General features: G+C 56.3%; 1 protein-coding gene across 1 annotated transcript; it reads right to left on the reverse strand.

Moving 5' to 3' along the window:
- Positions 1 to 1,158: 1,158 nt before the first annotated feature.
- Positions 1,159 to 24,190, reverse strand: LOC120750365 (1-phosphatidylinositol 4,5-bisphosphate phosphodiesterase gamma-1-like). Its single transcript, XM_058420461.1, has 32 exons — positions 23,363 to 24,190; positions 14,535 to 14,684; positions 14,332 to 14,425; positions 14,171 to 14,218; positions 13,372 to 13,456; positions 13,161 to 13,241; positions 13,035 to 13,069; positions 11,934 to 12,006; positions 11,745 to 11,846; positions 11,546 to 11,664; positions 11,382 to 11,467; positions 11,074 to 11,194; positions 10,814 to 10,982; positions 10,505 to 10,624; positions 10,218 to 10,325; positions 9,935 to 10,122; positions 9,566 to 9,766; positions 9,328 to 9,447; positions 8,883 to 9,066; positions 8,542 to 8,619; positions 7,191 to 7,294; positions 6,886 to 6,982; positions 5,632 to 5,698; positions 5,179 to 5,342; positions 4,967 to 5,063; positions 4,637 to 4,861; positions 3,808 to 3,956; positions 3,493 to 3,607; positions 3,214 to 3,375; positions 2,514 to 2,606; positions 2,233 to 2,413; positions 1,159 to 2,151 (listed from the first exon to the last, which is right to left on the reverse strand). Exons 1-32 carry the CDS (start codon positions 23,580 to 23,582, stop codon positions 2,100 to 2,102), a joined length of 3,888 nt encoding a protein of 1,295 aa, XP_058276444.1. The 5' UTR covers positions 23,583 to 24,190; the 3' UTR covers positions 1,159 to 2,099.

Here is a 24,190-nt window from a genome sequence, read left to right on the forward strand (position 1 = left end):
GCAGCCAATGGGAAGCGGCGGTGGGAGGCGGACGGCCAATAGGAGTGAAGGGCGGGGTCAACAGTTGGAGAGGGGGAGTGGCTCCACGACCAGCCCCGCCCCCTGCCCGCCGGCCTAAGGGGGAAGGCGGGAACTGCGTGAGGGGCGGCGGGCGGGGGTGTTTCCATGGAGCCAAATCCCTGTGGATTCGCGTGTTTCCATGATCCCAAAGCCCTACGGACCCTGGAGTGTGTATTCCCATGGACCCAAATCCCTATGGACTCGTGAGTGTCCTAATAGACCCAAATCCCAATGGATTTATATGTTTCCATGGACCTGTGTCCCTGTGGTCCCCGTGTGTGTGTGTCCCCATGGCGCCCATGTCCCTCTGGATCTGTGTGTGTGTGTTGCCATCGACCCAAATCCCTATGGGTCAGTGAATTTGTGTCCCCATGGTGCCATGTCCCTATGGATCTGTGTGTGCGTGTGTCCCCACAGACCCAAATCCATATGGACTCGTGTGTATCCTAATGGACCCAAGTTCTAATGGAATTGCATGTATTTCCATGGGCTTAAATCCCTGTGGATTTGCATGTGTTTCCATGGACCCAAAGTCGTACGGATCCCTGAACCTGTGTCCCCATGAACCCAAATCCCTATGGATCCATGCATATCCTCATGTACCCAAATCCCTATGGATCTGTGTCCCATAGACCCAAATTCCTATGGATTTGTGTGTCCCATAGACCCAAATCCCTATGGATTTGTGTCCCCATAGTGCCATGTCCCTTTGGATCTGTGTGTGTGTTGCCATGGACCCAAATCCCTATGGATCTGTGAATTTTTGTTCCCATGATGCCATGTCCCTATGGATCCGTGTGTGTGTGTCCCCACGAACCCAAATCCATACGGACTTGTGCATATCCTAATGGACCCAAATTCTAATGGATTTAAATGTGTTTCCAATCCCTGTGGATTTACATGTGTTTCCATGGTCCTAAAGCCCTATGGATCCCTGAACCTGTGTCCCCATGAACCCAAACCCTGATGGATCCATGTGTATCCTGATGTACCCTAATCCCTATGGATCTGTGCGTCCCACAGACCCATCACCCACCCTGGGGACACTGAGGTGGCAGCAGAGCTGGGAGGGGACACCATGTCACAGCAGCAGGGTATAAATATTGGCTAAATAGATTTATTTTCATACAAAGAATACACAGGTCCCCCCTGCCGACCCCGGGGGACACCTGAAGATGTCCCCAGCCACCGCCAGGCTGGCCACCACCTCAGCTGGCTTTCCTGTCAGGATCTGTCCCCATTCCCAGAGTTTGGTGACAACTCTGGGTCACCTCGGGGACATCCCTGTCCCCTCTTGGGGCCACCTTGCTGCCTCCTATTTACAAGGTGCCTGCTCAGGGCACCCTGTCACAGGCCACTCTGCCTTGTGGGGCACCCCCAGACTCGGTCCCCTGCTCCCTTGGTCCCACACTGGGACATGTCTGGACATTTTGGGGTCCCCCTTGTGCCCTAATACTGTGGCTGGTACAGACACCCCCTCCCCCACGCCGTATGTACACGCTGGATAAAAGAAGAAAATACAGGTATTTATAGCGGGGGAGCAAAAGACACCCCCTAACCCCTCCCCCCTCCCCAAAAAGTGTCCCCTGTGTCCCCATCCTGGTGCCTCACCCCCAGCCAGTCCTGACACCGGTGCACAGGATTGGAGGTGGCCAGTCCTGCACCATCCTGGGCTGGCTGGGCCCTTGTGCCTCAGTTTCCCCATCGGTCACGGGGCTGCCGTGGGATGGTGGGACATCGAGAACGTTGGGTGAGGAGGAGCCACTGTGGCCATCCCATGGGGACAAGGATGTGGCCACCGCCCCAGGGAACACGGGATGAAGCTGGAGGCATCTGGGACTGAAGCCAGAGCGTCCCGCCTCCCGCCTCACCCCCGTCCACAGGCACAGCTACCCAAGGTCCCCTTTCATCCCCAAATTTGTCACGCTGCTGTCACCCAGCCCTGGGCGTGCTGGGAGGTCCGGATGTGGCCACCACACCTCCCACTGTGGCAGGAGAGGAGGTGGCTGGGGGAGCTCCTCAGCTCGAGTCCCTCCAGCTCAGCTGCGTTTGGTGACCATCTGCCGGTCCCTCTTCTTCTTCTCCATCAACCTGGCGGGGAGCAGGGTGGTGGCCTCAGGGACTCTCCCCCAAGAGGGACCACCTGAAGCCGCGGGGAGGGGGACAACTCACTTGCGGTTGCGGACTTCAGTGAGCTCCATGAGCCTCTCCTGGGCCGCCCGGAGCTCATCCAGGCGCTGCTGGTAGCGGGAATCGCAGCCATTGGTGCGCTCGTAGCTGGAGACCTGGCTGGAGAGCTCACTGGCACGGTCCCGGAGCTGCTGGATGGACGAGTAGAGGTTCTCCTCATCTTCTTCCTGCTCCAAAACAAGCGTGTGAGGCTGGTGGGGTGGGCAGGACATGCCGAGGAGCTGGTTCCCCTTGTTCCAGGTTTCCCAAGCAGCCTGGGCCACCTGCCTTGGCATTGATGATTTCGATGTGGATGAGGAGGGAGGCGAGCTCCAAGTCCTCGGTGTAGCTGTTCTTCAACGGCACCGACCGGTAGCCTGGACACGACATCACAACACAAGCTCAGCACCACAGCAGGGTCCGAGCCCCTCACCATGGCCAGGACCCCAGGGAGATAATGGTGATGGTTGCAGGGGGTTTGCACTAGAAGACCTTTAGAGGATCCTTCCAACCCAAACCCTTCTATGACCCCATGACAGTGATGGAGATCATGATGATGACAATGCAGGGGAGTTGGGCTCAATGACTTCTAGAAGTCCCTTCCAACCCAAACCCTTCTATGACTCCACTTAATGATGGAGATCATGATGATGATCATGACAATGCAGGGGAGTTGGACTCAATGACTTTTAGAAATCCCTTCCTAGCCAAACCCTTCTATAATTCCATGACTCAGTGATAGACATCATGATGATGACAATTGCAGGAGGGTTGCACTAGAAGACCCTTAATGGTCCCTTCCAACCCAAACCCTTTTATGGCTCCATGACTTAATCACGGAGATGATAGTGATGATGGAGATAATGATGGTCGCAGGGGGGTTGGACAAGATGATCTTTAAAAGCCCCTTCCAACCCTAACCCTTCTGTGATTCCACGGCTTATGACGGAGATTGTGACGATGATGATGGTGGAAGGACCGTACCCGTTTTGAGGCCCTTGACGGGGAAGGTGGCTTGTGCCAAGAAGTTGGGGTCACTGAACATGTCCTCCTCATACACCACGAAGCGGAGGAAGGCAAACTCGGGGTTGTTGATGTCAAAGACGAACTGCTTGAAGAGCCAGACGGGGTTGAAGCCGTTGTCGGCTGTGGGAGAGAGCACGAAACCCGGCCTCGTCACCCACATGTCCTCTCAGGAGGACTACAGAGGGCACAGTCAGGGTTGTCCCTAAGGGTGGGGACGTCACGCGTGTGGTCCCTCACCTACGACATCCGTCTTGTTCTTGCTGTTGTCATACTCGGAGCCGCACACCTCCACCTCCACGAAGGGGCACACGATGCTCCTCCCGTTCTTGGGCAGGTGCCGGGCACCGAGGATCTGTGGGAGAAAGGGGAGGAAGAGGAGGGTGAGGTCTGGCCACACTGGATGAAGAAGATGTTAGTCCCGAGAGTAACAAGCTCCATGGAGTAAATATGTAGCTGGAACAAGTAAAAACCACCCCTGGCTGACCCAAACAGAAGGAAGTGACACACAATGGTGACCACCTCAAGGTGGCCTTGCTGTCCTTGCACACTTGCCTGCAGCTGGACTGTGATGGGCTCCACAATCTTCAGGCTGTTCTTGTCGAAGGGGTCGAAGGTCTCGTCCCTCATGATGTCCGGCTGCAGGACGTAGCCGCTGCGGCCACCGAGCATGAAGAGCGCCTGGTTCAGCTGCATCGGTTTGTCTGTGGCCGTGGGGATAGAGCAGATTTGAGTGTGGGGCTCAGGGACCTCCCTGAGGTCCTTGGGCAGAAGGTCCTACCCTGCAAACCCAACCAAGAGTTCCCAGCCATGGCTGGAGGAGGGATGCAGCCGAGTTTTGCATGAATCACCCAAGGACTGCATGGAGATATGCCCACCAGGATGAGGACAAAGACTGGAGAGCATCCAAACCACCTCCTGTGTCTCCATCAGGACAAGGACAAAGCTTGGAGAGATCATCCAAACCATCTCCCCTATCCCCATTGGGATGAGGACAAAGCTTGGAGAGATCATCTAAACCACCTCCTCTATCCCCATCGGGATGAGGACAAAGCTTGGACACATCATCCAAACCACCTCCTGTGTCTCCATCAGGACAAGGACAAAGCTTGGAGAGATCATCCAAACCACCTCCTCTATCCCCATCGGGATGAGGACAAAACTTGGAGAGATCATCCAAACCACCTCCTGTGTTCCCATCAGGATGGGGAAAAGGCTGAAGAGCATCCAAACCACTCATGTCCCCGTGAGGATGGAGACAAAGGCTGGAGAGATCACCCAAACCACCTCCAACAAGACGACCCAGGGCAGAAGCATTGGGAATGGGAGTTTTGAGACAACTTCCAGGGATGAGGCCAACAACAAACCCAGGAGCAGGATTTACCGGGTGTCTGGAAGTTGAGGGCCACGAGTTGGCTCCCACAGATCCACATGGGCAGGGGGTCGTAGTTGGAGGAGTCCAGGCGCTGTCCTTTGGGATAGATGCGGCTCAGCTGGCGGCGGTTGTACTGCAGGAATTTCTTGCCCTTGCTGCGGTTGGCGTATTTCTCCGCCTTGGTCTCCGGGAAGGAGGACATGTCCCGGTAACACGCCTTGTCTGTGCCAATCTCTGCAAGCACGGAGTGGCCGTCAGGGAAGGAATGAGACCTGGATGCTTCTTCCCACCCCGTCTCTTCCCACACTGATCCCTTTATCCCACTTCTCCAGGACTTACTGTCCTCATCGAACGGCACCGGCCGGCAATACACGACCAGCTCTGAGAGCTCCAGGGCGATCTTCTTCCTCCGCTCCATGATCTTCCCCTCCTGCATCTGCACCAGGAAAAACAGGAGCTGCAAGTCTCCCCCCAGACTCTTCCTTTGGAGATATTAGGAACAATCTCCGTGAGAAAGGGACCGTCCAGCCCCGTCCTCTGCATCCCCTCACCCTGGCGTCGGCGTTCTGCGTGGCCTCCCGGATCTTAGCCACCCACTCGCTGAGTTCCTCCTGCGTGTCTGCGGCCACGTCCAGTGACTGGGCTGCGTGGGACATCTGCTGGGAATGGATGGTGAAGACAAATGGTTTGGAGCTCCTCCCGTCTTTGGAGATAACTATAAGGACATCAGAGGGGGGGCTTTACTCGAAGACATTCCCAACGGATGGCTCTGTGGAGCAAATGAAACCTCAGTGGTCCTGCTCCCGGGCCCCTGCCAGCCCCTCCTGGCACCCCGCCATCCATCAGGATTCTCCTCCTGTGAGGATCCCGTTTTTTTTTCAATGCGTGGCTTCAGCTTTCCATGCTGAAACACGCCCTTAGAATCAAGGGAAAATGTCCCCTGAATCATCGGGGCATCCCAATCCCTCCAAACTCCTCCCAAATCCATAAGCAGGGACACTCACCGACGTGGCAGGACGGGACATCGATGAAGCCCTTCAGGAAGTTCCCCAGGGGGCTGTTTTCTGATGACTGCAAGAGAGGAAGGAAGAGGTAACATGGGAGAGGCCTGTGGGTTACAGGCACCCACCATCCAGCCCTCCGAGTTGGACAAATCTGAGGAAAAGAAGGAAAAATCACCCAGGAGCATCATCCCAAGAGGGGGGTTGGAACAGGACTGGGAGAATCCCCCAGCTTCTGGATAAGGGTCTGGGCTGGAGCAAGGGCTGGGAGCATCCCCCAGATTCTGGATAAAGGTCTGGGTTGGAGCAGGACCTAGAGCATCCCGTGACTCTGTGGGACCAGGAGCATCACCCTGATTCTGGATAAGAGTCTGGGCTGGAGCAAGGCTGGGAGCATCCTCCAGTTTCCAGGAAAGGATCCAAGCTGGAGTGTGGCCAAGATTATCACCTGGCCTCCAGACAGAGATCAGGGCTGGAGCAGGAATGGGAGCATCCTCCAGCTTCTAATAAATTGTCCAAGTGGGAGTGGGGCCAAGAACATCCTTCAGCCTCCAGATCAGGATCTGGACTGGAGCAGGACCAAGAGCATTCCTCAGCCTCTGGATAGGGATCTGGGCTTATACAAGACTTGGAATATCCTGCAGCTTCCAGGAAAGGGTTCAAGCTGGAGTGGGGCTGGGAGCATCCCACAGCCTCTGGATAAAGACATGGGCTGGAACAGGACCAGGAACATTTCCCAGCTCCCAGAAACTGGTCCAAGTTGGAGTAGGGCCAGGAACGTTCCCCAGCCTCTGGATAAGGGTCTAGGCTGGAGGAGGACTGTGAGCATCCCACAGCCTCAGGATAAGGATCCAAGCTGGAACAGGACCATGAGCATCCCCCAGACTCTGGATAAGGATCCAAGTTGGAGCAGGACCCTGAGCACCCCACAGACTCTGGATAAGGGTCTAGTTGGAGTAGGATTATGAGCATCCCACAGCCTTGGGATAAGGATCCAAGCTGGAGAAGGACCATGAGCATCCCACAGCCTCTGGATAAGGATCCAAGCTGGAGCAGGATCATGAGCACCCCACAGCCTTGGGAAAAGGGTCTAGGCTGGAGCAGGACCATGAGCATCCCCCAAACTCTGGATAAGGATCCAAGCTGGAGCAGGACCGTGAGCATGTCCCAGCCTCAGGATAAGGGTCTGGACTTGGTCAAGGCTCCTGGGAGCCTCCACTCTCCTCGCTCCCAGGGTCCCAGGGAGGTGGCACTCACGGCCTCATCCTGCTCCTGTGCCTGGGTGCCGACAATCTCCTCCACGTAGTTGGCTGGAAACCAGAGCTGCTTCTTGCCCCCGTAGTCCCCTCGCCACCTGCAAGGGGTGAGAGGATCAAGGCGAGCAGACAGATTTCGGGGAGAGGGCGGACAGGGGTGTCCCAGCTGCATGCGGTGCCGGGGGGGGGTGGCTGGAGAAGGGGTGAGGGGACAGAGAAGGAGGCTGAGTTAAAACCCGCCGTGGGAACGCACGGGGCGTCCCCTCCATCTCCCGCCCACGGTGATGCCCAAGTGACCATCCTCACCAGCCACCGTCCTGCTTGTCCACGTTGTGGATGATGGCCTGCTTGCAGAACGACAGCTCGTCCTCCCGCTGCGCCTTGTAGTCGTACAGAGCCTTCACCGTGCACTGGGGACACCGGGAGGAGGGACACGTGTGTCACCACTCAGCCCAGCCCCTCGAGCCCCCGTAGTGGAGCGTGGGGGCTGCTGACCCCAAATCACGGCATCACAGAATGGGAAGGGGCTGGAATAGACCTTAAAGGTCATCACATCCCAACCCATCCCACCACGGGTAGAGACACTTTCCACTAGACCAGGCTGCTCCAAGCTCTGTCCAACCCGGCCTTGAGCACCTCCAGGGATGGGGCAGCCACTTCTCTACTCCAGGGTCTCACCACCCTCACAGTAAAAAATTTCTACCTAATATCTGACCTGAACTTCCTCCATTTTGTATCCATTACTCCTTGAACTATCTGCAGTTCCTGACAAAAAGTCCCTCCCCAGCTTCCAAATTCCTCACGGCAGTGGGATGGGTTAGAGGGGGCAGGAGGGCCGGAGGTGCCCGTGGTCCTGCAGGGTCACCACATTCAGAGCAGATCAGGTTCCTTTTTTGGGACCCCCAGTGGTTTCTGCTGGTGCACTGAAGGGTTAATCCTCTGATATTACCACATTCCCTGGAAAAAATCCCCTGTGGGTGAAGTTTTCCTTTGTGTGGTCGTACCTTGCTGCAAAGGGACCATTAAGGCACCAGCAGTGCTGGACCATGGGATTGCAGGATCACAGGAAAGGAACCTTAGGGCTCCAATCCAGCTTCTCCCAGGGTCAGCTCCAAGATATGTCCAGCAAAAACCTCCAAGGGTGGAGACTGGGTCAACTCCAAGACCCACCTTATCCCAAAAACCTCCAAGGGTGCAGATTGGGTCAACTCCAAGACCCACCTTATCCCAAAAACCTCCAAGGTGAAGCTCCAAGAACAAGCAGGTCCCAGAAACCTCAGAGGATGCAGACCTGGGAACTGACCCTAGACCTGCTTTTTAGGGGTTCCCCCAGTGCAAAGGGATTTCCCTGCTGTTTGGGGCAAACTTCTGCCAGGTCCCTGCTCCAGGCTGGGGTCTCTCCAGCCCTGTCCCCCACCACACTGTGACAATGCTGTCACTGGAGCTCGGACTGTCCCCAGGCGATGACGATGTCGGCTGGGTCCAGCTCCAGCATCACTTGAGGGTCAGAAAAATGCAGCACAACATCACAACTTCTCAGGTCAGTGGCGGTGGGAGGTGTGATGGATCTGGGGAAGGACCACCCAAGAACCCCAGCACTGGAATTGCCATTATCCCACCACCCACCACTTCCCAGGACACCAGCCTGGCCCCTTACCCTGGCCATCGGCATCTTGTTGGCCTCTACGTAGAAGTGGGGCGTCCGCACCTCATACAGGGCTCCATAGTCCAGTTCCTGCAAGGAGAGATACCTGAGGGGGTCACCTGGGTGTGGGCAGGGGTTATGAGGGGATCAGAGGAGGCTGACTGGGATCTCATATCCCCTTGCAACTCGTTGGAATTATGGTGGAGTTTTAATGCTGGGTGATGACTGTGGGACAAGCTTGGCCGGTTCTGGTTGGGCTCCCACCAAAATTCTGGAAGGTGGTGGAGCTGAGGATAGGGCTTGGTTGCCCACGGCACAGAACTCCCACCGTCCCCACTGCTGGGAGAACTCACAGTGGTGCCCATCTTCTCCAGGGTCTCCTCGTTGATGGGGTAGCGCAGCTTCATCTTGCGGTACAGCGGGTGCTTCTCGTAGTAGCTGATGAGGTCCACCAGGCTCTCGAACTCGGCCGAGCTGCCCAGCATGAAGAGCCGCCCTTCCTGCTGGATGCGGCAGTGCTTGATCTTCCCCTCCGCCCTGGAGCCAGGAGAAACAGGAATGGGATGGGTGAGGAGCGGTGGGATCCTGGCTCCATGATGGGAATGGCCGGGAGGTGATGCTTGGGGATGCCACCAAGGCGACCACCCCGAGGAAATCAGGGAAAAGGTTTTCCCTTCATGACACCATCACTTGTCCCACTGTGTCAACCACAGCAAACCCCTGCCACCCCGCTCGGGGTCACTACAGATGTTCCTCAGCCTGGCCAAGCCCAGCTGTCCTCGTGGTGGCCACGCTCACCGGAAGGAGATGGCGTAGGAGTTGGGTTCGCTGCGCTTCCGCACCAGGAACGCTCCATCCCGCGGGACCCTCATCAGCATGTGCTCGGCCTGGAGACGTGTCAAGCTGGCATGGTACCACCTGGCCAGGGAGAACACGGAGACGAGGGGCTGCCATCGGCATCTCTGCACCCTGCTGGGGCTGGAGGAGGCTGGTGGACACACGGGACCAAGCGGGCGGGGACCGGGAGGACGCTCACTCCTTGCTCTCGTGGGCGTTGGGCTGGGGCACGGGGTCGGTGAGGCGCATCTCGAACTCGTTGCAGCGCAGCGGCACCTCCCGGTAGTGGCAGATGAGGCTGTAGAGGCTGTCGAAGACCAGGTTGTCCGTCAGGTAGAACTTGGTGGCCCCGGCCTCCTGCCGCGAGTGGATCCTGCAGTGCTGCACCCGGCTGGACCTCCTGCCATGGGGGTGAAAGAAATCCGAGTCAGTCTGGGCTCACGTCCTCACCATCCCATACTTTGGAGTGACATTCCTCCCCCGAAAGCCACTCCAGCCACCACGGCGGGTGTTGGCCAGAGGGACACCAAGGGAGAGTGGGATCCTGCCTCCCTGCCGGAGCTCCTACCAGAAGGAGAGGGTGTAGTCACCCACGAAGGTCTCGCTCTCGCGCACCAGGAAGGTGCCGTCCTTGCCGCCCGTCTCGGTGCAGTACTCGTGCAGCAGCTTCTCCGCAATCTGTCGCCCGTCACGGCCGCCCCCGAGCTTGCCGTGGAACCACTTCTCCGTGAAGTGCAGCTCGTTGTTGTTGAACTCCTGCAAGTTCACCCCAACGCGGGCGTTGCCACCCTGGCGCCCGCCCCACGGAGTTGTCACCTCCCCCCCGGGGATGCATCCTGCCCCTCACGCACCTCCTTCTGCTCCACCTCCTCCTCATCCTCGTTGAACTGGTAGCGGGAAGTCTCCTCCGAGTAGTAAATCTTGTTACTTGTCAGGACGAAATAATGAGGGCTCCAGGTCTGGGAAGGAGGAAGAGCATCGGTGGGGTGAGGAAGAGGATGACACGGAGGGATGGAGCTTTGGGATGGGGTTTTTAGTCCCTTTATTCCTGCTCAAAGCATCGCAGTGGTCCAGGAGAGCCCATCCCAAACCCCAGTGTCTGACAGATCCCACTCAGCCCCCGGGGGCCTCTTCTTACGTGGTCAATGGGGTCTTCAAGGTAGAGAATTCCATTCTTGATGGAGTTGCTGATGTCGTTCTCTGAGTAACTGGCAGTGGAGACCTCCTCGTACAGGTTCCCTTCGACCAGTTTCTTGTGCTGGGGGACACCAGGGGGGAGAGCTCAGCAGTGGCCGTGGTGTCCCTGTCACACCGAGCTCCCAACCCTCAGGATCAACCTCCCACAGGTCCCCTCCCACCAATCCTTGTTCCCCTTCACCATCTCCCGGTGTAGAACCCAACACAAGTGGTGTCCCTCCTGCAAAGAGGGGTTTTGTGCGCTCCACACCTTGATTAGGATTTTCTTCTTGAGCTGGGTGGGCGAGGGCAACTCGTCGGCGTTGATGTCCACTGGCTTGGTGAGGAGCATGTCCCCAAAAACCTTCTTGAAGTGGGAGGCCATGTTCCTCTGCTGGACGATGCTGCAGTGGTCTTCGATGGAGAGGATGATGGGGAACCTGGAGCAAGCAGGCAGAAACGGTGGCCTCAGACAAAAGTGAGGGAGAGGTTTCCTGGAATTCCGAGATCACTGGGGGAGCTGGGTCTTACTCAGAGGTGACGAAGGCGTGCTCCTTGATGGTGTGCAGCACATCCAGGAATTTGATCTTGGAGGTGAGCGTGTGGCCGTGGTAGATGATGGGCAGATCGTCCGGGCCATCCCAGCAATCCACTGAGAAGGAAAACACCTTGGTTAATTCATGTTTGCCACCAACTGTGTGCTGGGAACCATTTGTTTGAGCAGCCAAATGACAGGGAAAGACCCTCTGCTCCGGTGCTGTGGGATGGGGGCAAGGAATGGTTTGTTTGATGGGAGATGAGGGCTTCCAGCATCCCCGTGGAGGGCTGGTGGGACTCACACTCGATGCAGCGGCAGCCCATCCGCAGGCACCGAGCGTACGCTTCCAGGGAGGACTCACTGGAGAACTGGTCTCCTGTCAGGTACCTGCAGAGGAGAGACAAGGATGACGGGACGCTCACGGATATCCCTGAGGAAGGCCCCATGCGAGGGGAAATTCCTTACGTGTTGTGGGATGAGGAGATCCAATACTGGGACAAGGGGTGGTTCATCTCCTCGGGCACCACGCGCTCGTACTTGGCATCCATCACCATGTTTTCCTTGGAGAAGAGGTATGTGAGGAACTGGAGGTGGAGAAGCAGAGAGGTCAGGGCCTGATGGCGCCGGGGAGATCCCTGTGGGGACAGTGTGTGGGGCCACCCACCTCATCCAGCTGGAAGGAGGGATCCGACGCTTCGTTGGAGCTCTCCTTGAGGTAGGAGCACATGTAGTCCCGCACCATGCCCACGTCACTGGCCCAGGATTCCTGGGATACAAACATGGATGTTGTTAGCGGGGGAGCTGGGCTGGAGCATCCCATGGGAGCTCCTTAGGCTGCGGAGGGAAACTCCACCTTCTGGTCATGCAGCAGGAACTTCTGGAAGTCGTAGAGGGACACTTGGCACAGCTCAGGGCGGTCCACGTTCCTGGGACAGGGAGCAGCCACCAGTGAGGAGCAGGAGAAGGCATTGGGATAGATCCCATGGCAGAGCTGAGGCCATCAGTGCCCACCTGCAGCTCAGCCTCCCCACGATCCCCATTCCTACCGGTCCCTCCACCCTGTGACTGGAGGGGCTGGCACCAGCTGGAATTTCTTTTACTTTTAATTAGTTTCAGCTAGCTAAAGCAAAAAAGTTCCCTGGACTGTTTTTTTTTTTTTCCTTTTTCTTAAAACTGTTTAAACCTAAACTAAAAACCCAAAACAGCACCGAAGCTTACACCTACAGCCCACCAGAGCCTAAACCGCAGCATTTTCCAACAGCACCAGAAAGACTAAAACTAATAAAAGACTAAGAAAGAACCAAACTACATCCACAGCAAAAACTTTCTCAATTTACTATCTCACTCTAAAAAAAACCTCTTCCCCTAAAGAATTAATAAAAGACTGTTATCAGATGGTAAAACTGATTAAAAATTACAAGTTTTGTCTCTTTATGTTGTTTTATTGAAAAAAAAAGTTTATAAAGGGTGTTTTTAGAGTTTCATTCTGTTTCATTTTACTTTTTTTTCCCCAACTTTCTTCTTCTATTCTTTTAGTGTGTGTTAATAAAACTATTTGTTCATTTTTAACATTAAGCCTACTTTGTTTTTCTCCTAGTCTCTCACCCACAAAATAAAAAAGTAACTACTAAGACCAAAATTTAATAAACGTAAAACCACTACAAATGTGCGGCATTGTCCGAGGATACTGAGAGGCGGGGAGGGCGACGTGTCCCTACATCCCTGGCAGCCATCCCATCTCCCGTCCCTGCTCACCCCTTCTCCCACCCCTGCTCCTATCCTCGCTTCCATCCCATCATCGCTCCCATCTCTTCTGCACCCATATTCCCATCCCTTCTCCCATCCCTTCTCCCATTCCCATCCCCATTCCCTGCTCTACCCCACAGCCTGGCTGTGCTCCCCACCCTATGGATCCAGCTCGGAATATTGATTGGGACGGGAGCTGGGAACTCACCGCAAGGGGAAGGAGAGCTCCAGCTGCTCAATGACCTGGAAGGAAGAGAAGGGGTCCAGGCTTAGCTGGAGGGGGACGCATCCCACCAGGATGGGGACACTTGGGAGGCCAAACCACGGATCTTACCGACTTCTGGGCATCAAACATCAGGTTTTTGTAGAACTGGATGAAGTGGGAGAAAGTCATCTCATTCCTGGCTTCCACTTCCTGTGGGAGACGGGGCTGGATGAGAGTGGGGCCACCAGATTGGAACCAGGGACACCACAGTGGCCCCAGCCCGTGCGGGGCGGGTTGAAGAGCATCTCCCACACAGCTGGGGTGTCCAGAGGGTCCTTACCACGAGTTTATCCCGCAGGAATCTCATGTTGGGAACGCGGTAGTTGACCTGGGGCAGCATCGCCTTCAGGTCCTTCACCGTGATGCTGCCAGAGGGAGAAGCAGAGTCAGGGCACTGCCAGAGCCCTGGAAGAGTCTCAGCTCCCAAAAGCGAGGGTCCCACCCCAAATCTTGGTGCCTGGCATGGGGATCCCACCCTCCTGGCCTGTGGATCCCTGCAGTGGCACAGAACTTGGGGAAACTGTGGATGTCTCATCCGGGGAGGTGTCCAAGGCCAGGTTGGATGGGGCTTGGAGCAACCTGGTCTAGTGGAATGTGAAACCAGATGATTTTTAACGTCCTTTCCAACCCAAACCATTCCACGATTCCATGTTTCTGAGATTAATTATGTGGTGTCTGTCACGAGTGTGAGCAGAGGGAGAAGGAGAGGAAGCACATTCAAAACCAATCAGGCGCTCTGAGCCATTTGTTCTGCCTAGAGGCAATGCCCATCGCCATCCCCAAAATAATTTAAGTCCAAATTCCCTCGGTTTTGGGGGTTCCATGTCTTGGGAAGATAATTATGGGCTGCATTAATGGCCTGGCCCCTCTGGCACCGGTGAAAATGTGGCACTGGGGATGGGTCCCAGTGGTCCTCACAGTCACAAATCTCTGATTTTCGGTGCCTTCAAGCATCCCAAAAACCCTGGTGCTCCCTTGTCCCACAAACCTCACCCCCAGCCTGCCTCAACCTCCAGATTTGGGATGCCACGGGGGGAATATGGTCCTGTCCCGCTGAACCCACCGTGCTGGTGGCTCACCTGCCTTCCCTCGCCCGGTCCATCCCATCAAACTGCTTCCGCAGCCACCTGGGAAGGAAGGGATGGACAGACGCTGCTCAATCCCGAAGAAGACCAAGCCCAGGGAAGGTTTTTTTCCCAAAACAGGGATCAGGAACTGGGATCTGCTGCTCCTTCCTCACCTCTCGATCTGCAGCGGGGTCTGGGCTCTCTGGGTGTCAGCCACCAGCCAGTTGAGCCCCGTTATCCACAGGTTGATGTCCTCCTCGCAGAAAGCTGTTGGAGGAAGAGGAGGGCCGTGAGGTTGGGATGGGGACGACGGGATGTTGGGAAGGGGGTGGGACCCCAAGGATGGACACAGGGAATGGGGAGGGACCCAACGCACCGGCCACGCTGAGCGTCCGCAGCCTGAAGTCCATCCCGTAGAGGATGATGAAGCACATGGTGAAGTCCAGCTTGCGAGCGTCCTCGGGGTAGCGCTCGAAATCCCGGGAATTCTTCCCCAGGCGGATCTCCTTGATCTCCCGAATGTCGACTGCGGGGAGAGGGGAACATGAAACTGTCCCCCGCCACCACAGCCTCATTTGAGTGGCTCAGGGAAGCGGGAATTCCAGGAGAATGTCTGTCCTCTGGAGAACTTTTCTCCTGGGATGGGATATCCTCAGGAGCGTGTGATGGAATTACGGGTGCTGCGGCCACGTGTCTTTGAGGGAGACGCGTCCCCAGCGTCCTCCAGTGATGTGTGATGGCACCATGGGTGCTGCATCTCCTTCAGGGAACCGTGTTCCCATGATGGGATGTCCCTGTGGAACTGCCCGTTGAGGTGGGATGACACCAGGGTGCCACGGCCTTGTGTCCCCCTGGGATCTGTGTCCCTGGATAACGCCAGGATGGAGTGTTCCTGCATTGCGGCTGCTGCTGAGTGACACCAGCACAGATCCCATGGCCACCTGTCCTCCAGGGATCCGTGTCCCCAGGATGGGGCATCTCCATGGCACTGCCCGTTGGAGTTGGATGGCACCATGGTGTCACGGCCTTGCGTCCCCTTGGGATCTGTGTCCCGGGATAACCCCAGGATGGAGTGTCCCTGCAGTGCTGCTGCTGCTGAGTGACACCACATGGATGCCACAGCCACCTGTCCTGCAGGGAATCATGTCCCCAGGATGGGATGTCCCTGTGGAACTGCCCATTGGAGTGGGATGGCACCAGGGTGTCACAGCCTTGTGTCTCCCAGGGATCCATGTCCCGGGATATCCCCAGGATGGGGTCCCCGCAGTGCTGCTACAGCTGAGTGACAGCACCATGAATGCCACGGAAAAGTGTCATCCAGGGATTCGTGTCCCAGGATGTGCCCAGGATGGGGTGTCCCCGCACTGCTGCTACAGCTGAGTGACAGCACCATGAATGCCATGGAAAAGTGTCATCCAGGGATTTGTGTCCCAGGATGTCTCCGGGATGGGGTGGCCCCGCACTGCTGCTACAGCTGAGTGACAGCACCATGAATGCCATGGAAAAGTGTCATCCAGGGATTCGTGTCCCAGGATGTCTCCGGGATGGGGTCCCTGCAGTGCTGCTGCTGCTGAGTGATACCAGCACAGATCCCACGGCCACGTGTCCTCCAAGGAATCATGTCCCAGGATGGGATGTCCCTATGGAACTGCCCGTTGGAGTGGGATGGCACCAAGGTGTGACGGCCTTGTGTCCTCCAGGGATCTGTGTCCTGGGATATCCCCAGGATGGTGTGTCCTTGCAGTGCTGCTGCTGCTGAGTGACAGCACCATGGATGCCATGGAAAAATGTCATCCAGGGATCCATGTCCCCAGGATGGGGCATCTCCATGGCACGGCCTGTTGGAGTGGGATGGCACCAGGGTGTCACGGCCTTGTGTCCTCCAGGGATCTGTGTCCTGGGGTATCCCCAGGATGGAGTGTCCCTGCAGTGCTGCTGCTGAGTGACACCACCACAGATGCTATGGGCACCTCTCCTCCAGGGATCCGTGTCCTCCAGGGATTTGTGTCCCAGGATATCCCCAGGATGGGGTGTCCCTGCATTGCTGCAGCTGAGTGACAGCACCCTGGATGCCATGGAAAAGTGTCCTCCAGGGATCTGTGTCCCAGGATATCCCCAGGATGGGGTGTCCCTGCATTGCTGCAGCTGAGTGACAGCACCATGGATGCCATGGAAAAGTGTCCTCCAGGGATCTGTGTCCCAGGATATCCCCAGGATGGGGGGTCCCTGCATTGCTGCAGCTGAGTGACAGCACCATGGATGCCACAGAAAAGTGTCCTCCAGGGATCTGTGTCCCAGGATATCCCCAGGATGGGGTGTCCCTGCATTGCTGCAGCTGAGTGACAGCACCATGGATGCCACAGAAAAGTGTCATCCAGGGATGTGTCCCAAGGACAAGGTGTCCCTGCAGCCCTGCCTCCGTGTGCCTGATGGCCCCCATCCCTGTGTGTCCTCCAGGCACTCGTGTTCCCAGGACGCGGCATCCCGACAGCGCTGCCCACTCTTCTCCCAGCTTTGCGGCTGCCACGCATCCTCCAGGCTCATCCCACCCCATCCCAACCAGCAAATCTCCAGCCACATCGTGCTCCCCAAGCCAGACCCCGCACTGGGATAGGCTGAGCTCGTGTTTTCCTTGGAGAACTCTTCCCAAAAGTGGCAATTTGGAGCCCCGGCAGCCGGGACCGCAGGGCGTTGCTTTCCTGCTGCTCTGCTCCCTCATTATCCCGCTAAATAAAGCTCCAACAGCGGCGGCAGGGCCGGGTTTCCGGACCACGCTCTTCCTCGCTACTACTCCACCAAGGGAGATTTCCAGTTTTCCCGCTGGACACATCCCGCTGGGAGCAAGAATAATAACTTAATATTAGGAACAACACACGAAATTGTTCTTGATCCCACAACCGTCACCTCCCCCGGGCAGGTTTGTCCTCTGGGAATGAGCCACTGACACCGGAAAAGGCTTTGTGTGACCCAGGGTGGCCGGACCACCTTGCCAGGGGTATTGTCCTGCCGAGGAAATGGGTCATTTCCTGGAGAATTTCCAGCCCGGCCCGCGTTTCCGATGTGGTGGTGGGGAAGGCTGCAGACGTGCCTTGGTGGAAACCCTCAGCCGAATCCAAAGGGGAGAGAAAAGCTGAGTGCAAGGAGGAACAAGGGATGGGGGAGGAATCGGGCTGATTAAGCAAGAAGAGAGGGGAAGAACAGTTTTTCTTGGCGGAAAAGCTCCAAAAAACAGTGGAGGCTTTATCCAGCGCTCTTCTGCTGGACGACCGCAGGCCAAATTTCATGGATCAGGGTGGGATCTTAGCACAAGTGACACACGGGAGCTCTGCACGCTTGGCAGGAGCTTTGTTTTGGGGCAAGATCTCAAGGAATGAAATTCCGTTGTCTCTGCCTGACTCCTGTGGCTCGGAGTAAACCCTCTTCCATAAGAACAGGCAGATTTTGGGGATAAGAATGGGTTTTTAGGTTAAAAACAGCCAAACCTGACCATCCACAGGGTGGCAGGGAGGGGGGAAAAGCCAGTGGCTATCGGGGGTTTGCTAAAACGTTGCAATGCTGCCATTCCATGGATTTAAATCCCCCAGGATCCGGCCTTGCACCCGAACTCTGGGAACTGTTCCTAATTCCAAGATGGTTTGTGTTGGAAGGGACCTTAAAGCTCATCTCATTCCAACCCCCACCACGGGCAGGGACACCTTCCACTATCCCAGGTCGCTCCAACCCGGCTTTGGACACTTCCAGGGATCCAGGGGTAGTCACAGCTTCTCTGGGAAACCTGTGCCAAGGCCTCACCACACTGACAGGGAGGAATTCCTTCCCAATATCCCATCTATCCCTGCCCTCTGGCTGTGGGAAGCCATTCCCTGTGTCCTGTCCCTCCATCCCTTGTCCAGAGTCCCTCTCCAACTCTCCTGGAGCCCATTAAGGCACTGGAAGGAGCTCTGAGTTCTCCCTGGATCTTTCTTTTCTCCAGGCTGGACATTCCCAGCTCTCCCAGCCTGGCTCCAGAGCAGAGGGGCTCCAGCCCTTGGAGCATCTCCGTAGCCTCCTCTGGAATTGCTCCAGCAGTTCCACATCCTCCTGCTGCTGGACCCCAGGGCTGGAGGCAGCTCCAAAGGTGGGGTCTCACCTGAGAGGGGCCGTAAGGGCAGAATTCCCATTTTCCTGCCGCCCACGCTGTGGGATGAACCCAGGACACGGGGAATTTCTGAGCTGCCAGCAGCAGTTTTTCATCCACCAACACCCCCAAAATCCTCCTCCCCGGGGCAAAGAGCCCATTCCCACGAAAAACAGGGGAAAAGGGAGCGGCGTGGGGCCGCACAATAAACCCGAGCAGCAGCTTCCTGGAAACCACATCTGCAGCGGATTTGCCTGGATCCTGTCAGAACTCTGTCTCCAAACTCCTCCCCGCATTGTCTCCATTGTCCCGGGCGATTAAAACGAGCTGGAAGTCGGTTCCAGCTGCGAAAATCCCTTTTCTTTTCTAATGCAAAGCGAGTAGCGTGGTGAAAAAAAAAAAAAAAAAAAAGATTTTGGAATGGTGGGGAGATGATGGAGGAGCAGGTTCTGCCCGGTGGGATTTTAGGGATACTGACAGCCTGGGAGGTTTTTAAGGCATTTAGGAGGGAAGCAAAAGGGTTGGAGGGAATGGTTGTGCTGGGAATTCCTGCTGGCCTGGGCACCTGGGTCATCCCTTTTTACAGGACTTGGCAGCTCAGACCCTCCTGGACGGGGGAAACTGGGAGACCGTATCCTGCTGGGATCCTGTGGTGTGGTTTAAAACCTGGAATAAAATATTTCCTCCTCGTCCAACAGCGATAAATCCCAACTGGGTTTTCTCCCCTCCCAAAAAAGGCCTAATTCTAATTATTTGCTGTTAACAAGGCTGGAGGTGCCGTCAAACCTCCTCTTCAAAATCCTCTTGGATTTTTCATGCTGCTTTCACCCCCTCTTTCCTTTAATTCCTTCTAAAGATCCATTTTTTGGGGGGGGCTGTTTTCCACCAGATTCCTTGTGCTGGGAACTGGGGTCTGCTGAGGGCGACCGGCTGGGAGCCCTCCAGGATGAGGTTACATTTTGGAGGCCAAAATTTTAACATTTTGGTGCTCCAGGCGATCCCAGGCATGGGCACACGGACACGCGTCCAGGGGCTGCTTAACAAAGCGTGTAATTATCCGGGGGGTCCAGGGGTGAGCCAGGATCCGCGTCCCGGCCCTGACAGCCCCTAACAGAGACATCATTCCCGCTAATCCCGCTCCAAGCGGGATGCCAGCTTCAAGGGGGGGGATTTAAAATAGTCCGGGGAGGTGTGAGGTCTGGGAGATCCCGATCCTTCCATAGAATCCCAGAGAGTGGGAAGAGGGGGATGGAGAAGGGGGTGAGGATGCTCCAGCCCAGCACCAGGACGGGGATTTCTCCCGCTCCAGACTAGGAAAAGCGAATGGTGGGATTGGGATGGCAGGATGGCACATTTCCAGATGGATTTTCCCCTTTTTTTTTTTTTTTCATCTCACTTTGGGGGATGTCCCCCATTCCCATGGGTGAGATTGGGCTGTTGGGTGGGAAAAGACAGATCCTAAAGTTCCAGAGGGGAAACTGAGGCACAGCACCATGAGCAACCCGAGATCCTGACCTGGCAGCGCACGGCGCTTCCGGAAAAAAACGAGGAGCTGGAAATGCATTATTTCCATGACTGGATAACAAACTCCTCTCCATGAGGACCTAAAATACCTCTCCAAAACTGGGTGCCCTTCGCCCCATCACCTCCTGCTGCCACCAATCCGCTCCTGTATCCAGAAGGTCCGGACAAGCACGGATCCTGTTCATGTCTGGGCTCAGCTCCGAGTGCCACCCTCCTTTTCCCGGCTCAAAGCTGGAATTCCGCCTCGGGATCAGCCCCTCCATGCAGGAGCTGAAGCTCCCTGGGGATTTTGATGGATCCTGCAGAGAATCAGCAGCGCGTGGTGATTTTTTTGGGGTGGTCAGTGGTGATTTTGGAGGAGCCTCTCCAGGGAAAAGGCACTTCCCAAACCTCTGGGGTGGTTTTTTGCCATCACCCAGGTGAGGTGATATCCCAAAACCGAGTTCCTTCCCTGCACAGGGATGTGGGATGAGGTGACGGTGGAGCTCCATGGCATCCCAATCCCAGCTTCCACCCACTGGATTTTTTTTATCTCAATTAAAGATTTGAGGTAACGAGCACCAAGACACGGAGCCTCAACAATTCCCAGTGTTGGGGGAACGTCCCAACAACCTCCCAAGCACCGGTGAATCCACATGGAAGGGTGATTTTTATGGATGCTCCAGTGGGATTTTGGGGTTAAAAAGCACCATGAGCAGGAACAGTGACGGTCATTTCTTTCCCTCCTTGCCAGAGAGGATATAAATCCCCAGGGATGAAACGGAAGCAGCTTGATCCCACAGAACAACTTCCAAGGTGGGATGGAGGAGCCGAGGGTTGCCCAGCCCAGCAGCTCCTGCTTTTGTGGGAATCACTCCGTGGCCAGGCACCCTGGCAAGGTAGGACATTCCATAGGGGGAGAAGATCCCACCGTGGCAGGATATTCCATAGAGGGAGAACATCCTACTGTGGAAGGACATTTCATATAGGGGAGAACATTCCACCGTGGTAGAACATTCCAGAGGGGAGAACATCCCACTGTGGTAGGACATTCCATATGGGGGAGAACATCCCATCATGGTAGGACATTCCACATGGGGGAGAACATCCCGCTGTGGAAGGACATTCCATAGGGGAGAACATCCCGCCGTGCGTGGTAGGACATCCCCCTGCGGCCAGGAATTCCACAAACGGTCACCCCACCACTGCAGGACGTCCCACCAACCCCAAGCACCCCACAAAACAGTTACCCCACCATGGGAGAACATCCCACCACAGCTAGGAACCCCACAGTCCGGCACCCCGCCACAGTGGAACATCCTGACATGGCCACAAACCCTACAAACAATCTCCCCATAGCAGGACACCCCAATACAGTCTGGCACCCCACAAACAGTTACCCCATCACTGCAGGACACCCCAATACAGACACCCCATAAACAGTTACCCCACTACTGTAGGGCACCCCAATACAGTCCGGCACCCCACAAACAGTTACCCCATCACTGCAGGACACCCCAATACAGGCACCCCACAAACAGTTACCCCATCACTGTAGGACATCCCAATACAGTCTGGCACCCCACAAACAGTTACCTTATCACTGTAGGACACCCCAATACAGTCTGGCACCCCATAAACAGTTACCCCACCCCTGTAGGACACCCCAATACAGTCCAGCACCCCACAAACAGTTACCCCATCACTGTAGGACACCCCAAAGCAGTCAGGCACCCCACAGTTATCCCACCCCTGTAGGACACCCCAATACAGTCGGGCACCCCATAAACAGTTACCCCACCGCTGCAGAACATCCCAACACAGTCACCCCAAAAACAGTTACCCACCACTGTAGGACACCCCAAAGTAATCAGGCACCCCAAAACCTGTTACCCCACTACTGTAGAACACCCCAAAGCAGTCAGGCACCCCACAAACAGTTACCCCACCACGGGAGGACACCCCAATACAGTCAGGCACCCCACAAACAGTTACCCCACCACTGTAGGACACCCCAATACAGTCTGGCACCCCATAAACAGCTACCCCACCACTGTAGGACACCCCAACACAAGCACCCCACAAACAGTCACCCCACCACTGTAGGGCACCCCAATGCATTCCAGCACCCCACAAACAGTTACCCCACCCCTGTAGGACACCCCAACACAAGCACCCTACAAACAGTTACCCCACCACGGCAGGACACCCCAATACAGTCGGGCACCCCACAGTTACCCCACCCCTGTAGGACACCCCAATACAGCCACCCCATAAACAACTGTCCCACCACTGTAGGACAACCCAAAGCAGTCAGGCACCCCACAAACAGTTACCCCACCACTGTAGGACACCCCAATACAGTCCAGCACCCCACAAACAGTTACTCCACCACTGTAGGACACCCCAGCACAGGCACCCCACAAACAGTTACCGCATTGTGGCTGGGAGGCCCAGCACACCCAGAAACCCCCACAGCCAGACACCGAACCACTGTGAGACACCCCAATACAGTCCAGCACCCCACAGTTACCCCACCCCTGTAGGACACCCCAACACAGCCACCCCACAAACAGTTACCCCACCACAGCAGGACACCCCAATACAGTCACCCCATAAACAGTTGTCCCACCACTGTAGGACACCTCAAAGCAGTCTGGCACCCCACAAACAGTTACCCCACCACTGTAGGACACCCCAACACAAGCACCCCACAAACAGTCACCCCACCACTGTAGGGCACCCCAATACAGTCCAGCACCCCATAAACAGTCACCCCACCATGGCAGGACACCCCAATACAGTCACCCCATAAACAGTTACCCCACCGCTGCAGGACACCCCAATGAATTCCAGCACCCCACAAACAGTTACTCCACCACTGTAGGACACCCCAAAACAGTCTGGCACCCCACAGTTACTCCACCCCTGTAGGACACCCCAATACAGCCACCCCATAAACAGTTGTCCCACCACTGTAGGACACCCCAAAGCAGTCAGCCACCCCACAAACAGTTACCCCACCACTGTAGGACACCCCAACACAAGCACCCCACAAACAGTTACCCCACCACTGTAGGACACCCCAACACAAGCACCCCACAAACAGTTACCCCACCACTGTAGGACACCCCAATACAGTCCAGCACCCCACAAACAGTTACCCCACCACTGTGGGACACCCCAATACAGTCACCCCACAAACAGTTACCCCACCGCTGCAGGACACCCCAGCACAGGCACCCCACAAACAGTTACCTCATTGTGGCTGGGAGGCCCAGCACACCCAGAAACCCCCACAGCCAGACACCGAACCACTGCGGGACACCCCAACAGATCCAGGCACCCCACAACCAAATTACCCCACCATGGCAGGACATCCCCCAAACCCCGGCACCCCAAGGCATCCAGTCACCCCACAATCAGCCCCCCCCGCTACAGCAGCACATCCAAGCACCCCCACAAACACCCCACTGCGGCGGGACACCCCGAGACACCCGGAACACCCCCCCCCGAGCCGGTCACCCCAAGACATCTCAACATCCCAGCAGCCCATTCCCAAAACCCCAAATCCCGATACTCACTGTCCCCTTCCACCTTCTCGGGCGTCCTGCTCCAGATGATCTGCCGCGTCTCCAGCTTCACCTGGAAGGTCCTTCTCTCGGGCCTCTGCGATTTCTTCTGGTAGAACAAGGTGAGGACGGTGCCCATCTCCAGGCAGCGCAGGATCCTGCCCATGTCCCCCGGCTCCATCCTGGCGTCCTCCAAGAAGCCATTGACGCTGTTGAGCCTGGCCACGGACATCTTCAGTGCTCGGCCATCGCCCGGCGGAGCCGCCCGGCCGCGATTGTCTCATGCAAGGGGAGCGACGAGCCAAAAGGGCCCGGAGAAGCTTCCCTTGGGGATTTTTTTTTTTTTTTTTTTTTTTTTTTTTTTCCTGGGGATCGCCCCGGGCGTGTGTTTCCTCTCTAAGGACGAGCGGAGCAGGGCCGGGACGCGCAGCCGGGGAGGAAAAGGCCGGGCTGGAGGTACCGTGACCTTCGCGGATCCGGCCCTGGAGCTGGCATCCAGCGGCGCCGGGAAAAGATGGACAAACGCCGGCCTTGCTCGCGGTGGGGAGTTTTTTTTTTTTTGGAGGTGGGCAGGGGAAAAAAAAAAATATCCGGCGCTGCTCCCCTCCCTACACACACACACAAAAAAAAATAATTAAAAAAAAAAAAAAAAAAAGAGCCAAGTCACCCCAAAAGTGATGGTGGCAGCGTTGAGGTGGCAAAAAAACCCTTCCACCCCGGCCTCCGGGCCAAGCGGGGCCGGGGTTGGGAATGGGGTGAGGAGAAAGGGATGGCGAGAGGCGGCTCGGGAGCGGCGGGGTGGCGGTGGGAAGGGATGTGGGATGCGGGTTTGGGAGGTGG

This window comes from Hirundo rustica, chromosome 1 (assembly GCF_015227805.2).
Source record: "Hirundo rustica isolate bHirRus1 chromosome 1, bHirRus1.pri.v3, whole genome shotgun sequence".
NCBI lineage: Eukaryota > Metazoa > Chordata > Aves > Passeriformes > Hirundinidae > Hirundo > Hirundo rustica.

Coding starts and splice junctions, on each gene's coding strand:
- LOC120750365 (XM_058420461.1), bottom strand. CDS start 23,582: ATGTCCGTGGCCAGGCTCAACAGCGTCAATGGCTTCTTGGAGGACGCC. Junction 12,007..13,034: donor GAGCTCTCCTTCCCCTTGCG/GTGAGTTCCCAG, acceptor TCCCTGTCCCAG/GAACGTGGACCGCCCTGAGC. Junction 3,376..3,492: donor GAACAAGACGGATGTCGTAG/GTGAGGGACCAC, acceptor TCTCTCCCACAG/CCGACAACGGCTTCAACCCC.